Source organism: Hylobates moloch, unplaced genomic scaffold (genome assembly GCF_009828535.3).
Source record: "Hylobates moloch isolate HMO894 unplaced genomic scaffold, HMol_V3 SCAFFOLD_18, whole genome shotgun sequence".
Taxonomy (NCBI): Eukaryota; Metazoa; Chordata; class Mammalia; order Primates; family Hylobatidae; genus Hylobates; species Hylobates moloch.
The window spans coordinates 39,676,297-39,690,922 of NW_026652293.1; the positions used below are offsets into that span (position 1 = coordinate 39,676,297).

The 14,626-nt window shown below is 37.7% G+C and overlaps 1 protein-coding gene across 1 annotated transcript in view; it reads left to right on the forward strand.

The window, feature by feature from the left end:
- The window catches only part of TM2D1 (TM2 domain containing 1), a 44,188-nt gene that overhangs the window by 26,758 nt on the left and 2,804 nt on the right, over window positions 1–14,626 (forward strand). The window contains exon 5 of the mRNA XM_032136763.2: window positions 3,175–3,248. Coding sequence (XP_031992654.2) covers window positions 3,175–3,248 — 74 coding nt within the window. The remainder of the gene's footprint in view (window positions 1–3,174; window positions 3,249–14,626) is intronic.

Here is a 14,626-nt window from a genome sequence, read left to right on the forward strand (position 1 = left end):
GATGATACATTTAAGAAAATCTAGATATTTTGCTACAGAACTCCTTCTTAGGGATGCTTCACAAAAATGAACATGAGAGGTTTCTGCTCGAATAAAATATTAGATAAGGGAATAATATCTTTGTTTGGAACTGGTAAATATTACCTACTCCTAGAGTAATACATTTAAGGAAACTAGAGAACAGATCAGAGATGATATTTAAAAGTTTAAGGAACTAACAAAAAATTTATAGTGGCAGAAAGCAGATAAGTGCTTGCTGGGGAAAGACGGGGGCAAGGAGAGACAAGAAGTAGAAATTACAAAGGGGCGTGAGGAAACTATTGGGTGCGACAGATATGTTCTTTTTTTATTATAGTGATTGTTTCACAGGTGTTTACAAGTGTCAGATTTATCAAATTGTACATTTCAAATATGTACAGTGTATGTCATTGCATGTCATTTAGGTCATTGTATGTCATTTTAATGTATGTCATTTATAGCTCAGTAAAGCTGTTTTAAAAAATCAAGAGGCTGGGTGTGGTGACCCACACCTGTAATTTCAACATTTTGGGAGGCAAAGGCAGAAGGATCAGTTGAGGCCAGGAGTTCAAGACCAACCTGGGCAACACAGTGAGACTCTTGGAAATAGTGAGACCCTGCAAAGGAAAGAAGGAAGGGAAGGAGGAAAGAAGGAGAAAGGAAAAGAGGGAAAGAAAAAAAGAAAAGAAAGAAACTACTGGAATAACACATTTAAACTTACCAGTTCACTGTTAAAAAAAAAACTTGAAGATTTAATCATTACAGTGACTTATAGCATATCTTACTCCAAACGTGTGATGTTAACTATGGTCCATCTATTTCTAGAAATTTAAGGCAAAGGATGATTTTAGTAATGAAGTTTCCAGTAATGCCATCTTACACTTGTTTTAGATGTAAACATATAAAAATACTTTCTGAACACAGATAGGAAGGGCAATAAGAATTAAACAAGATAAGATACATTTGATAAACGTTAGCCCAACAACTACTTTTGTTGTCACTATTTCTGCTACTACAGTTATTATAATCAAAAACTTCATTCATCCCTGAGAAGTATGAGAAAAAAAATAAAAATAAAAAAATAAATTTAGGCCAGGTATGATGGCCTGTAATCCAAGCATTTTGGGAGGCCAAGGCAGGAGGATCACTTTATCCCAGGAGTTCAAGACTAGCCTGGGCAACATAGTGAGACCCTGTCTCTACAAAATTTTAAAAACTAGCTAGGCATAGTGGGTTATGGGGCAGGGATAGGGTGGCATGCTGCTTCAGACAGGCAGGTTAGGGAAGACTTCTCTAAAGAAATGGTCTAAAAGGAAGAACATCCTTGGAAAAATTACCTATTCATGGATTCGCAGTTAAAGATGTAACTTTAGAGGGACTATACTTAATATTCTCTTGTTTTTTTCTTTCTTTCTTTTTTTTTTTTTTGAGACGAGGTCTCCCTTTGTTGCCCCGGCTGGAGTCCAGTGGCGCAGTCTCAGCTCCCTGCAACCTCCGTCTCCCAGGTTCAAGTGATTCTCCTGCCTCAGCCTCCTGAGTAGCTGGGATCACAGGCATGTGCCACCATGCCTGGATAATTTTTGTATTTTTAGTAGAGACAGGGTTTCACCACGTTGGCCAGGCTGGTCTTGAATTCCTGACCTCAGGTGATCCACCTGCCTCGGCCTCCCAAAGTGCTGGGATTATAGGCATGAGCCACCACGCCTGGCCAATATTCTTTTTTATAAACAAATTGAAGAAAGAGAAGCTATGACATTCTCAAATTTATATTAACATGCTATGTGAAGGGGAATCCATTTCGGAAATATAAAATACACTGGATAAAATCTCAGCCGACAATTTTCTTTGGGCTACTATAGTACCATGCAACTAATGAAAAAACTAAGGGAGTTATTATTAAGGTAATGGATGGAATGATGGGAGTGTTTGGGAAGCAGAAATATGAGAATATTTATCAGTTTATGCAACAAATATTGAGCATTTACTATGTGCCAGGCAATGTCGTTGGCACTAAGGACACGGGAGTAAAGAAAACAGATGAAAGGCCCTGCCCTAATGGGGCTTCTGTGTGACAGATAGTAATCAAAGATAAAATGTTAGGTAAGTAAATGTTCTGAGGAAAACTAAAAGCAAAATTTTTAATTATTTCTGTATTTTAATAGTTATTAACTTATTGCCACCATGTTATTTCTGTACTTACAACATTATTCTGCTATATGTGGGGGAAAAAGTCATCTAATGTCCTTACATAGTTCAATCTTATTTGTGTATTCTCAGGTTGTGGGAGGTGATCTCATGATCTCATCCTCTCTTAGGATTTGTAGTTGATATATGGAACTACATTTTCACAAAGAGTCTTGTCATGCCATTTTTATATCTCATATGAGATGTATTGTAAGAAACTCAAGTTTAAATTCATAGGAGATTAATCATCCCACCCCCAGCCCACCCCCAATCTGCCTCTTACAATCATTTTTGGGTTATATTATTGTAGATGTCCCATATTAGATACTCTGTTATTATCTATTTTAGCATCTTAGCTCTTGGGTTGGGACCAAGGACAAAGCTGTATATAGTGCTCAGCACAGAATTGTTGATTTTGACCATAGAGCTAATAAACAGGAGATCCTTAGGAAAAAGAAATATATAAGATAAAGGTAATTGGATTGCTAATAAAATTTTGCAATTTTACAACAAGAGCAGTGTTTTTTCCTGGTTTTTTTTTGGCATGACAATTTATATATTTTAACTTTCCAAATGTATAGTAAATTTTGGGTCATATAATATATGAAGTCTAAATAAGTAATTAAGGATTTTAGGACTAAAAGATGTTTTGTAACTCTGGTGTACTGAGATTTAAGGATTATTTCCTTAGGCCTTTTCTCTTAGAAATTTTGTTAGATTATATTGAGGTTTTTTTTTCAGTTACTAATATTTATTTGTTAAGGGAATTAAATTATTTTTTGGCATTTCAATGTAGAGGGTTCCTTTAAACTCTTCTTTTCAGGTGAAGATTTGATTTTTTAAAGTGTTACTTTTATGTTCTTGATATAAAGAGCGTGATATATATATAATAATGGTTTATTGGAAAATGGAACAGTTTGTTAATATTTAGAAGACTTTCCAGATTATAAATGACTTTACCTTCTTTTCTAGGTTTGTTAAAGTTTTGCACTGTAGGGTTTTGTGGAATTGGGAGCCTAATTGATTTCATTCTTATTTCAATGCAGGTAAGTTTCTCAATTTAGAATGTAAACTACTTTTACATTCAAAATTGAGTTCTGTGATCTCCTGTTATATTTAAAATGTTTAGTATACGAGGAAGCAGAGAGGAATGGTTGTTTCCATTTTTCTTCGTGTACTAGATCTAAGGAATCCTGGTCATGTTTCCAACTAGCATTTCTCAAACTGTGCTCTACCAGTTAGTAGTTCTCAAAGACATAAGCAGTTCATTAAAAAAGATTCCATGCTCAAATATGATTTGTAAATGTGAGTTCAACTGAGTTAAAGAAGTTTCTTTACTGAATAACTTCTCAAAATCTTTTTAATATATGTTGTCTCTAAGAGGGATTGTGGTTATTTTTCAAACCCGTTTCTTTTCCTCATAGTCACTGTCACCTTGTCAATTACCATAAAAGCATTGATAGGATTCTGTTATACATATGGACATTGTGGAGGCAGAGACAAGATTTTCTTTTGCACTGGACAGGCACTCTATACTAGTATTGTGTTGTTTGCAAATTACAGAAACTGAAATCCAGCTAGCTTAAGCTAAAAAGAAAAAAAAAAAGGGTGTTCTTTAGAAAATCTGAGAATGTAGATCAGATATGTATAAACAAATGATATACATGTTTAGGGCTCTCCTGATAACTCATCTTGCTTTTCTCCTTAGCCTCATTTTCTCCTGCTGCAGTGGGACTGGGGGCAGGCATAGTTTGTGAAATGCTGTCCTTAAACATTTAAAAGTGCCACCAGATGTTTTCTCTTAAATTATGTAGAACTGATTGTGGTTAACTCATGAGAATTCTTAGAGAAAGAGATGAATTTTTCACAACAAATGTTGACAAACAGCATTTCAACAAGCATTTATGGAGCACCTAACGTCTTTAGCAAGTGTGTCAGTTGCATTTAGAGCATCATCTGTTTTGCTCTGCTTTCTCATATAGTATTTCCACTCTTCAATTCTGTCTGCTTGATGTTATCATTATGCTTTAAAAGAAAGTCACAATCTAGGAGATTTGGATACCATACTGTGAGGAGGAGGCAGCATATGGACCAATAAGATACCAGAATTAAACAAGGAAAATATTTGGTTTTAAAGTTGGAATTTTCCTGTCTATACTCGTAAACATATGCCTAACCAAATATCCTGCCTTCTCTGACTGTGGGACAGGCAAGCAGGCATGAAGAGGCTAAGGTACTTGTGCACATATGCTTAGAAACGAGTTTCTCACTTTCAGTGAGGATCCAAGGAATTTAATGTATTATTGGGATTCTTTGAGTTAAGATACCCAGAATTCAAAGTGTCTTTGAAACCGAACCATTTAGTTAATATTTTCATGCTAGGTTCTTTGGTGATATTATTGCATTGTAGCTTCAGTTATATCAAATTATAGAGTTAATTTAATTCAGTTACTGCTTTCTGATTCATTTATACCTGAACTTTTTACAATAAATAGTTACTTTTTTTTTTTTTGAGACAGGGTCTCACTCTGTCACACAGGCTGGAGTGCAGTGGTGTGATCTCAGATCACTGGCAACCTCTGCCTCCTGGGCTTAAGTGATCCTCCCACCTTGGCCTCCCAAGTAGCTGAGACTACAGGTGTGCGCCACCATACCTGGCTAATTTTTGTATATTCTGAAGAGATGAGGTTTCGCCATGTTGCCCAGGCTGGTCTCCTGAGCTCAAGCAATCTGCCCACCTCAGCCTTCCAAAGGGCTATTATTATAGGCGTGAGCAACTGCACCTGGCCTCTAGTTATTTAACTTAAAGATCTGGGATTAGGAGTTGATCACATTAAGAAATTATTGAGGTGTAGAGTTAGAGTGTGTGAACACCTGCAGTAAATTTCCCTAAATGAGACATTTTCACAGGTATGATCAGTTTAGACTGCTTTCAGATTGAGGGAGATTATAATCCATTTCAAGCATAGCCAAATAAGATGGGTAGCCTTATTCTTCATGTCATTTAACATATTTAACATTTGATGTTGACATCATCAGTTTTAGAGGAGAATTCCTGGGTTCAAGCGATCCTCTCATCTCAGCCTCCCAAAGTGTTGGGATTACAGGCATGAGCCACTGTGCCTGGCCCTGGCTCATCTTTTTGTTTATTTTTCTTTCCTTCCCCATTCTTGCCATGACTTTCTCTTTCTTTCTTTCCTTCTTTCTCTCTCTTTCTTTCTTTCTCCTTCCTTCCTTCCTTCCCTTTTTCTTTCTCCTCCTTTCCTTCCTTCTTTCCATCTGTCTTTCCATCTTTCTTTCTTTTTTTGCCATTAAATATTATTTTCCAGTGAGTAGCAATGTGTTTCTGTTGGACTGTGATCCCATAAACGTATCGGGCATGGATTCAAGACCTATAAAAACATACTGTAGTCTAGTTATAGTTTGTCTTTGAACAGAAACAATACAAAGTATAATGCCCACATTACTAAAGTAAGCTTTACATGTTGCTATATTTACTGAAAATACTTTTATGAGTTTGTCTACTTGTTATTAAACTTTGGAAGTTTCTATCTTTTGTTCCTAAAAATATACAGATAATATGAATGATGATGCATGGCATGAAATAATACATAGAATACAGTCCAGAAAATCTAAATCAGTGATACATATATAGTATACCATCTTTCAGCTGTGGGTAACTATTGTATATAACTACTATATATATATATATATATATATAGTTATTTATAAGGTAGTTTTGAGTATTTAAAGACACTCATTCTTTTGTGCCATATATATATATATATATATATTTTTTTTTTTTTTTTTTTCTTTTTTTTTGAGATGGAGTCTTCGTCGCCCAGGCTGCAGTGCAGTGGCTTGATCTCGGCTCACTGCAGCCTCCGCCTCCTGGGTTCAAGCGATTCTCTCCTGCCTCAGCCTCCCAAGTAGCTGGGATTACAGGCACGCACCACTGCGCCTGGCTAATTTTATATTTTTAGTAGAGACGGGGTTTCTCCATGTTGGTCAGGCTGGTCTCGAACTCCTGACCTCAAGTGATCCACCCACCTTGGCGTCCCAAAGTGCTGGGATTACAGGCATAAGCCACCGCACCCAGCCTCCTTGTATTTTTATATATGTGATGAAGGATAGATTAGATAATACAAGTTTTTTATCAGAAAAATGAGAATGTTTTGATTATATTTAAACCTCTTTCCTCATTCACGCAATCTGGGCTTTTTTTTTTTTTTTTTGAGATGGAGTTTTGCTCTTGTTGTCCAGGATGGAGTGCAATGGTGCGATCTTGGCCCACTGCAACCTCTGCCTCCCAGATTCAAGCGATTCTCCTGTCTCAATCTCCCAAGTAGCTGGGATTACAGGCACACACCACTATGCCCAGCTAATTTTGTATTTTTAGTAGAGATAGGGTTTCACCATGTTGGTCAAGCTGGTCTCGAACTCCTGACCTCAGGTGATCCGCCCGCCTTGGCCTTCCAAAGTGCTGGGATTACAAGTGTGAGCCAACATGCCTGTCCTGGGTATTTTTAATTATACCAAAATCACTGATGTATATTCTGCAAAACAAAAAGAAAATAAAGTCTCATGTTAAATGGAGACAAACAGCCACAAATCAGAAAGATGAGGATATGCGGAGGGAAAATGGAAATAAGTGTTACAATATAGAAAGTTATTGGAAGTGTGCTGGGTTCTTTCTTTGTCATAATTTTTTAAAAATTCCGTTCATCATGGAAGAAATTGCTTTTACTGTCATTCCTATTAATATAACAGAGTGGATTTCCTTAAAGGACTAATAACCATACAAGCAGCAGAAATTCAAAAAAGTAGCATAATGTCTGAAACATTTATGAATTTTATAAATACATTTAACAGACTGGTAAAGTATGTTTCATCAGTTTGATATTTATTATATACCACTCTAACACTGGGTTATATACTGCTTTGTATTAGTTTTTAACTTTTAAACAATGGATTTGACTTTTCACACATAAGTTTTTTGAGGAAAAATGACTTTTATTAATCTCCTATAGTACCAGTAGTATGTTAAACAGAGTATGCCCTCAAAAATTTTTGCTGATTTGAAACTGTATGCAGTATGCCTTATACAAAGTGTGGTTTTGTGCCGAGTACAGGAAAGATGAGATGCAAAATGGTAGTTTTTAAAAAAGTGATTGTTTTTCTGTAGGACCTGTTTTGGTCCATTTGGGGATATAACAAAATACTTTAGACTGTATTATTTCTTTTTGTTTTGTTTTATGTTTTTTTTTTTTTTTTTGAGATTGAGTCTTGCCCTATTGTTCAGGCTGGAGTACGGTGGTGCAATCTCGGCTCACTGCAATCTCTGCCTCCCAGGTTCAAGCGATTCTCATGCCTCAGCCTCCTGAGTAGCTAGGATTACAGGTGCCTACCACCACACCTGGCTGTATTTTTAGTAGAGACGGGGTTTCACCATATTGGCCAGGCTGGTCTTGAACTCCTGACCTCAAATGATCCACCCACCTTGGCCTCCCAAACTGTTAGGATTACAGGCATTAGCTACTCTGTGTGGCCTAGACTAGATTATTTCTAAACAATGGAAAATTAGTTCTTACAGTTCTGGAGGCTGGGAAGTCCAGTATCAGGACACCAGCAGATTCAGTGTCTGGTAAGGGCTCTCTGCTTCATAGATGGTGCCTTCTATATGTGCCCATATGGTGTAAAGGATAAGGTCATTAATCCCATTAATGGATGGTGGAGCACTAATGACTTAATAAATTTCCAAAGGGCCTACCTCTTAATACCAACACATTTGGGGTTAGACTTCAACATAGGAATTTTATAGGGACACAAACATTCAAAACATAGTAGGGCTAAATTCCTAAATTTCACAGTGTCACTTGAGAGGTAATGAATAAAAGTGAAAGTTGATGTGATTAAACTATAAATTATGCCATCACTGGAAATCGGTTTAGTGAGCACCAACTTAGGTATAACATGGGGTCCTTGCCCTAGAGGAACCTATGATCTTTTTCCAAGAATAGTCTGATTATAATAGATTCCATTTATTTTTAGAAACAAAATATTTCCAGATGAGTGCCTATAATCCCAGCACTTTGGGAGGCTGAGGTGGGAGGATCACTGGAGCCCTGGAGTTTGAGACCAGCCTGGGCAACACAGTGAGACTCCTTATCTACAAAAAATTTTTTAAAAATTTGCCAGGTGTGGTGGTGCATGCCTGTAGTTCCAACTACTCAGGAGGCTGAGGTTGGAGGATCACTTGAGCCTGAGAGATTGATCAAGGTTGCAGAGTGAACTGTGATTGTAGTACTACACTCTAGCCTGAGTAACAGAGTGAGACCCTGTCTCAAAAAATAATAATAATAAAATATTTCCTTGGGTGCTGTAGGCCTAATAAACACTTTTCTTAATTTTTATCTTTTTTAAAATCTTTGCATTTTACAAACATTTTTAAAAGCCTAAGCTTTTCAGTTTAGACCAAAATGCGGCCAAGGCTATGGAATCACGTCTGTGTGACCCAGTTTGTTTGGTCAAAGACATAGCCTATGCCTTTTTGATCAAAAGAAGGACTAAAAGCATAATTGCCATAAATCTACTATCAATGCTGGAAAAGGTGGTATATACTTGATAGTTTGCTAGATGTAGGACAACAATATATACAAACAAAAGACTTTTTTTTATTTTTTATTTTTGAGTTAGAGTCTCACTCTGTTGCCCAGGCTGGAGTGCAGTGGCACGATCTCTTCTCACTGCAACCTCCACCTCCCAGGTTCAAGCGATTCTCCTGCCTCAGCCTCCTGAGTAGCTGGGATTACAGGCATGCACCACCGTGCCCAGCTAATTTTAGTAGAGACAGGGTTTCACCATGTTGGCCAGGCTGGTCTCAAACTCCTGACCTCAGGTGATCTGCCTGGCTCGACCTCCCACAGTGCTGGTATTACAGGCGTGAGCCACTGCACCTAGCCACAGAGGAGTGTTTCTTTTTGCGGGGGTGGCAGTGGGGGGACAGAGTCTCACTCCGTTGCCCAGGCTGGAGTGCAGTGGCATGATCTTGGCTCACTGTGACCTCCACCTCGTGGGTTCAAGCGATTCTCCTGCCTCAGCCTCCTGAGTAGCTGGGACTACAGGCATGTGCCACCGCGCTCAGCTGATTTTTGTATTTTTAGTAAAGACGGGATTTCACCATGTTGGCCAGGATGGTCTTGATCTCTTGACCTCGTTACCCGCCCGCCTCAGCCTCCCAAAGTGCTGAGATTACAGGCGTGAGCCACCGTGCCTGGCCACAGAGGACGTTTTATAGATATCAAATCTTTCAAATAGCTCCCTGTATCATTATTTAACCCTGGCGTGATATATTGGGAAAATAAATTGGAAAACCGAAGTGACTGATAATTTGAGTAACTTTTACTCTGTCATGTGACCTTAATTAGGTAGATTTCACTTGGTTCACTTACCCTGTGGGTAGATTTTTTTTTAGTGCCTTTAAGAGGATTTTCAAAACAAAGAATATCTTAAACTGGTTCTGAGACGAATCCCAATGCTGTGTTTTCCTCAGGATATAAATGGTGACTCTTAATCATTTCTTAAAGAATAGTGTTTATATTGGTCATTTATGATTAATACTAAGAATTCTTTAAGTCAAATGAAGTCAGGTGTTCTGAATGTGTAAATTCTGGCACTGTAGGAATTTTGATGCTTAATTAAAATGTGACTAATCAGATGGTTTTAATGGCATCATTTTAAAATTAATCACACACAGAAGTGAAATACGGATACAAAAATGTAGTCTGACTTTTAAGAAAGTATTAGTTATTTGGGGGAGTTGGGATGGATACAGGTTGCATTAGCCTTTACTTGCAGACAGCTGAATCCTTTTACTTTTATCACCAGGTTGGTAGGTTTGCAGGAGATGATCTGATCTTGCTGATGTTACTGTTGGCATTCTTTGTATAGAGGAACTCAGAAGTCTTTTAGATAAAGCATAGATTGATATAAAATGGTCTTATTTTTTTCTTTCACTTCTTAATTCATTCATTACATTTGAAGTTTATAAAATATTTGAGCTACCTAAGAAGCATGACTTCACTGACAATGCTGTTAAATGAGGGGTCATATCAATTGTTAAAGTTGAGGTGATAAAGTCCTTACTGGTAACCACATTTTTTTTCCTTTATTCTTAGTAGAATACCACCTAAGTATATACAAACAAATTACATTTTACACTAACAAGATCAAAAGTTTATAAATTGCAAATATTAATACTACAACATTAAGTGCAAATAAGATAATAGCTTTTTGTACAGTAAAATATATATAACATAAAAATTACCACTTTAATCTGTAAGTGTACAGTTCAGTGGCATTAATTGTGTTCAGAATATTTTACAACTGTCACCACTATATTTCTAAAATTTTTTCATCACTCCAAAAATACTGTGCCCCTTAAGTAATAGCTTCCTTCCCCTTCTCTTCCTACCTTCTGGTAACCTCTAATATACTTTTTGTCTTTTTGAATTTGCCTGTTCTAAATTTTTGTTTTTGCAAATAGAGACAGGATCTCACTTTGTTCCCTAGGCTGGTCTCAAACTCCTGGGCTCAAGCTATCCTGCCTCGGCCTCCCTAAGTGCTGGGATTACAGACATGAGACACTGTGCCCAGCCAGTTTCAGGATATTTCTTAGCAGAGAAATAAACTCATAATTTTAGGTTTCATACTCTGTTGCCTATGGACAAATGGACATGGACATATTTACTGAGTAAAAATATTCCCAGTATTGGGATATTTTACTTTCTTTTTTTAGAGGCAGGGTCTTGCTCTGTTGCCCAGGCTGGAGTGCAGTGGCGTAATCATAGCTCATTGCAGCCTTGAATTCCTGGGTTCAAACAATCTTCCTGCCTCAGCCTCCCATCCAGTATGGGATATTTTAAGAGATTTGTAATTTTATAATTTATAATACAATCATATACTCATAATGAAAGATTTTAGAATTGTCACATTTATTATATATGTGTGTGTGGGTGCTTAAAACAGGTTTTATTATTTATTTGTTTTTTCTTTGAGATAGAGCCTCATTCTGTTGCCCAGGTTGGAGTGGAGTGGTATGATCTTAGCTCACTGCAACCTCTGCCTCCTTGGTTCAAGCAGTTCTCATGTCTCAGCCTCCGTAGTAGTAGCTGGGATTACAGGTGTGCACCACCGTGCCTGACTAATTCTTGTATTTTTTTGTGTGTGGATACTGGGTTTTGCCGTGTTGTCCAGACTGGTCTCGAACTCCTGGCCTCAAGCAATCCTCCCGCCTTGGCCTCCCAAAGTGCTGGGATTACAGGCATGAGCCACCCACACCCTGTCTTAGGTTTTATTTTATTTTTTTTAATTTGGCAAAGGAATATGGATCTAAATAGCTGAAATCTTTATAGCTGATCTTTTTTTTTTAAAGTAAATAGAACAGTTTCTTCTGTGACCAGATAGTTCATAGAAAAGTGTGCTGATGATACTTTGTAGTGGCTTAAGCTGAGGTGTTTGTATCTAAATCTTATAGTCATAGAAGACATTAAAACTTTAAAAATACTGTACAGGGCTGGGCGCGGTGGCTTACGCCTGTAATGCCAGCACTTTGGGAGGCCGAGGCGGGGGGATCACGAGGTCAGGGGATCGAGACCACCCTGGCTAACATGGTGAAACGCCATCTCTACTAAAAATACAAAAAATCAGCCAGGCGTGGTGGCGGGTGCCCATATTCCCAGCTACTCGGGAGGCTGAGGCAGGGGAATGGTTTGAACCTGGGGGCGCGGAGCTTGCAGTGAGCCAAGATTGTGCCACTGCACTCCAGCCTGGGAGACAGAGCAAGACTCTGCCTCAAAAAAAAAAAAAAAAAGAAAAAAAAATACTGTACAGATCAGCATATTCTATTCTTCATTATAATCAATAAGAAAAATTGAGATCCAGGAAGGAATAAATTATTTGATCCTACAGCTAGTTATAGAAAGAGACAGCTTTCTCTTCCAAGTTTTCCTTTCAGTTTAGTGCTTTACCACACCGACTTAATTTGGTTATTTAAATGGGGTTGCATTCTGTCACCCAGGCTGGAGCACAGTGGTGTGATCATAGCTCACTGCAACCTTGAACTCCTGGGCTCAAGCAATCCTCCTACCTCAGCCTCTGGAGTAGCTGAGACTACAAGCACACGCCATGGCACCTGGCTGATATTTTGTTTTCATTTTTTTTGTAGAGGCAAAGTTCTTGCTTTTTTGCCCACGCTGGTCTCAAACTTCAAGCAGTCTTCCTGCCTTGGCCTCCCAAAGTGTGGGGATTACAGTTAATTTTTATGTAAATTCATAAATGTGTCAAGCCAAATCAATTTAATCTTTAACAAGTAAGTCAATGTGCATAACAGCACCTGACATGGTGTGTGGCATATTATGTGCTTTCTAAGTACTACTTGAATATTAACATGTGTAGTTCACTAGAATAAGTTCCCTGTTGGCAGAGATGGTATTTTATTCATTGTTAGTGTATAATGTCTAGCATAGAACCTGGAATATCATAGGAATTAAATATTTGTTGAATAGTTTTAAGATCAAATTTATTTTTAAAATGAGGAATGCTTTATAGCAATGTCCTTCAATTTCAAAAACACAGTCCATACTCTCCACATATTTTTAAATTGACATTTAAGTCTTCTATCATAAGTTTAAATAGTTGCAAAGGATATAACTTCCAGTTTGCAAATATTTACATATTTAAATGAAAGTGTTACATCAATTTTGAAATGTATCCAACAGAATATAAATATCATAGGATTTTAAATATCACCTACTTAAAAAAGATGTGCATGAACTCTTCACTAACCATTATAATTTTTACATTGCTTCTTTTCTTCCTTGAATTTTTATTTTTATTCCTCTTCTACAGAATTTTATCCTAATATAATATATTTTTATGTTTAAAAACTTCCTACTAGGCTGGGCATATTGGCTCACGCCTGTAGTCCCAGCACTTTGGGAGGCCGAAGCAGGTAGATCAATTGATGTTCTTAACCATCATCCTAGTACTACGAGTTTGAGACCAGCCTGTTCAACATAGTGAAACCCTGTCTCTACAAAAAAATACAAAAACAAAATTAGCTGGGCGTGATGGCACACACCTGTGGTCCCAGCTACTTGGGAGGCTGAAGTGAGGGCATCGCTAGAGCCCAGGAGGGGGAGATTGCAGTGAGCCAAGATCATGCCACTGCACTCCAGCCTGGGTGACGGAGTGAGACCCTGTATCAAAAAAAAAAAAAAAAAAAACAAGAAAGAGAGAAAACTTCCTACGAATCATCTTAGTCATTAAAATATTTTAAAATTTTCTGTGATTTTTTTTGGATTGAGTTGTCGTTATAATGATACACAGTTGATCAAAACAGCGTAAACATGCTGCAAGTTATTTTTAAACAAAAAGATGTAAAATGTTATTGGAAATGCATCTTTGGAACAGATATGGTAGAATGTATTTTTGGACCTTTGAGTAAAGGATAGTTCCCTAAATCCAATATTTTGAGTTATCCCTTTGTTTGGCACTTCAGAGACTTTCACACCTCAGGGAAATATGCCACCATAAGACTTGGGGTATCCTGGATAGTAGGTATACTTTACTATTAACAAGTGGGAGAAATGACCACAGTGAGGAGAAGTGGGAAGGGAAACTGGCAGGATGCTTCCGCTGTAGCATGGTATCAGGCAAATTTGTTTTACAAAGAGTATTTAGGGAATTAAGATCTCAAGATTGATTTCCCCTCTGGGCCCACATACACCTTGGTAAATCTTTGTCCACCTTTAATGCTACAGTTTGAAGACTGCTACCTTAGAGGATAATTTATAGAGATTATGTTAACTAGATTGTCACATATGTGATTAAGTGGACAAGATGATTGTAGTGAACGTGAGTTGTTTTTTTCTACCTTTTCCTTTTCCATTCCAGGTGGTTCTGGCAGGACTGTCAATGATACTACCTCATCTCCTACAGGCAGCCTGACCTGGCCAATCATATTAAATCTATTCCCATGGATATAGTAGTTGGTCCACAATAGGCATTAAAACCAAGCAGATCGATAAAAGTCTTTCCCTGGAATTGGTATATAAACATTGGGGAAGAAAATTTTACTTTCTTTGTATTAGGAGCTGCTGAGCTGGGAATATGTGACTCTCGAGCTGTTGGCAATTAGTTAGAGTGCCACTCTGCAGAATGAAGACAAGCAGAGCTAAGCAAGGAGGCAGGGAAGCCAAGGGCCTCAGGGAGCACAGAATTCAGTCCTTGGTTCCTTTAGCTTTTCTTTTGATCCTTTGAGCTATCCCAGCATTCTTTTCAGCTACATGAGCCACTGAATTACCTGTTTTTGCTTAGGTTAGAGCTGGATTTTTGTTGTTTCTGAAATATTTTATTAACAACT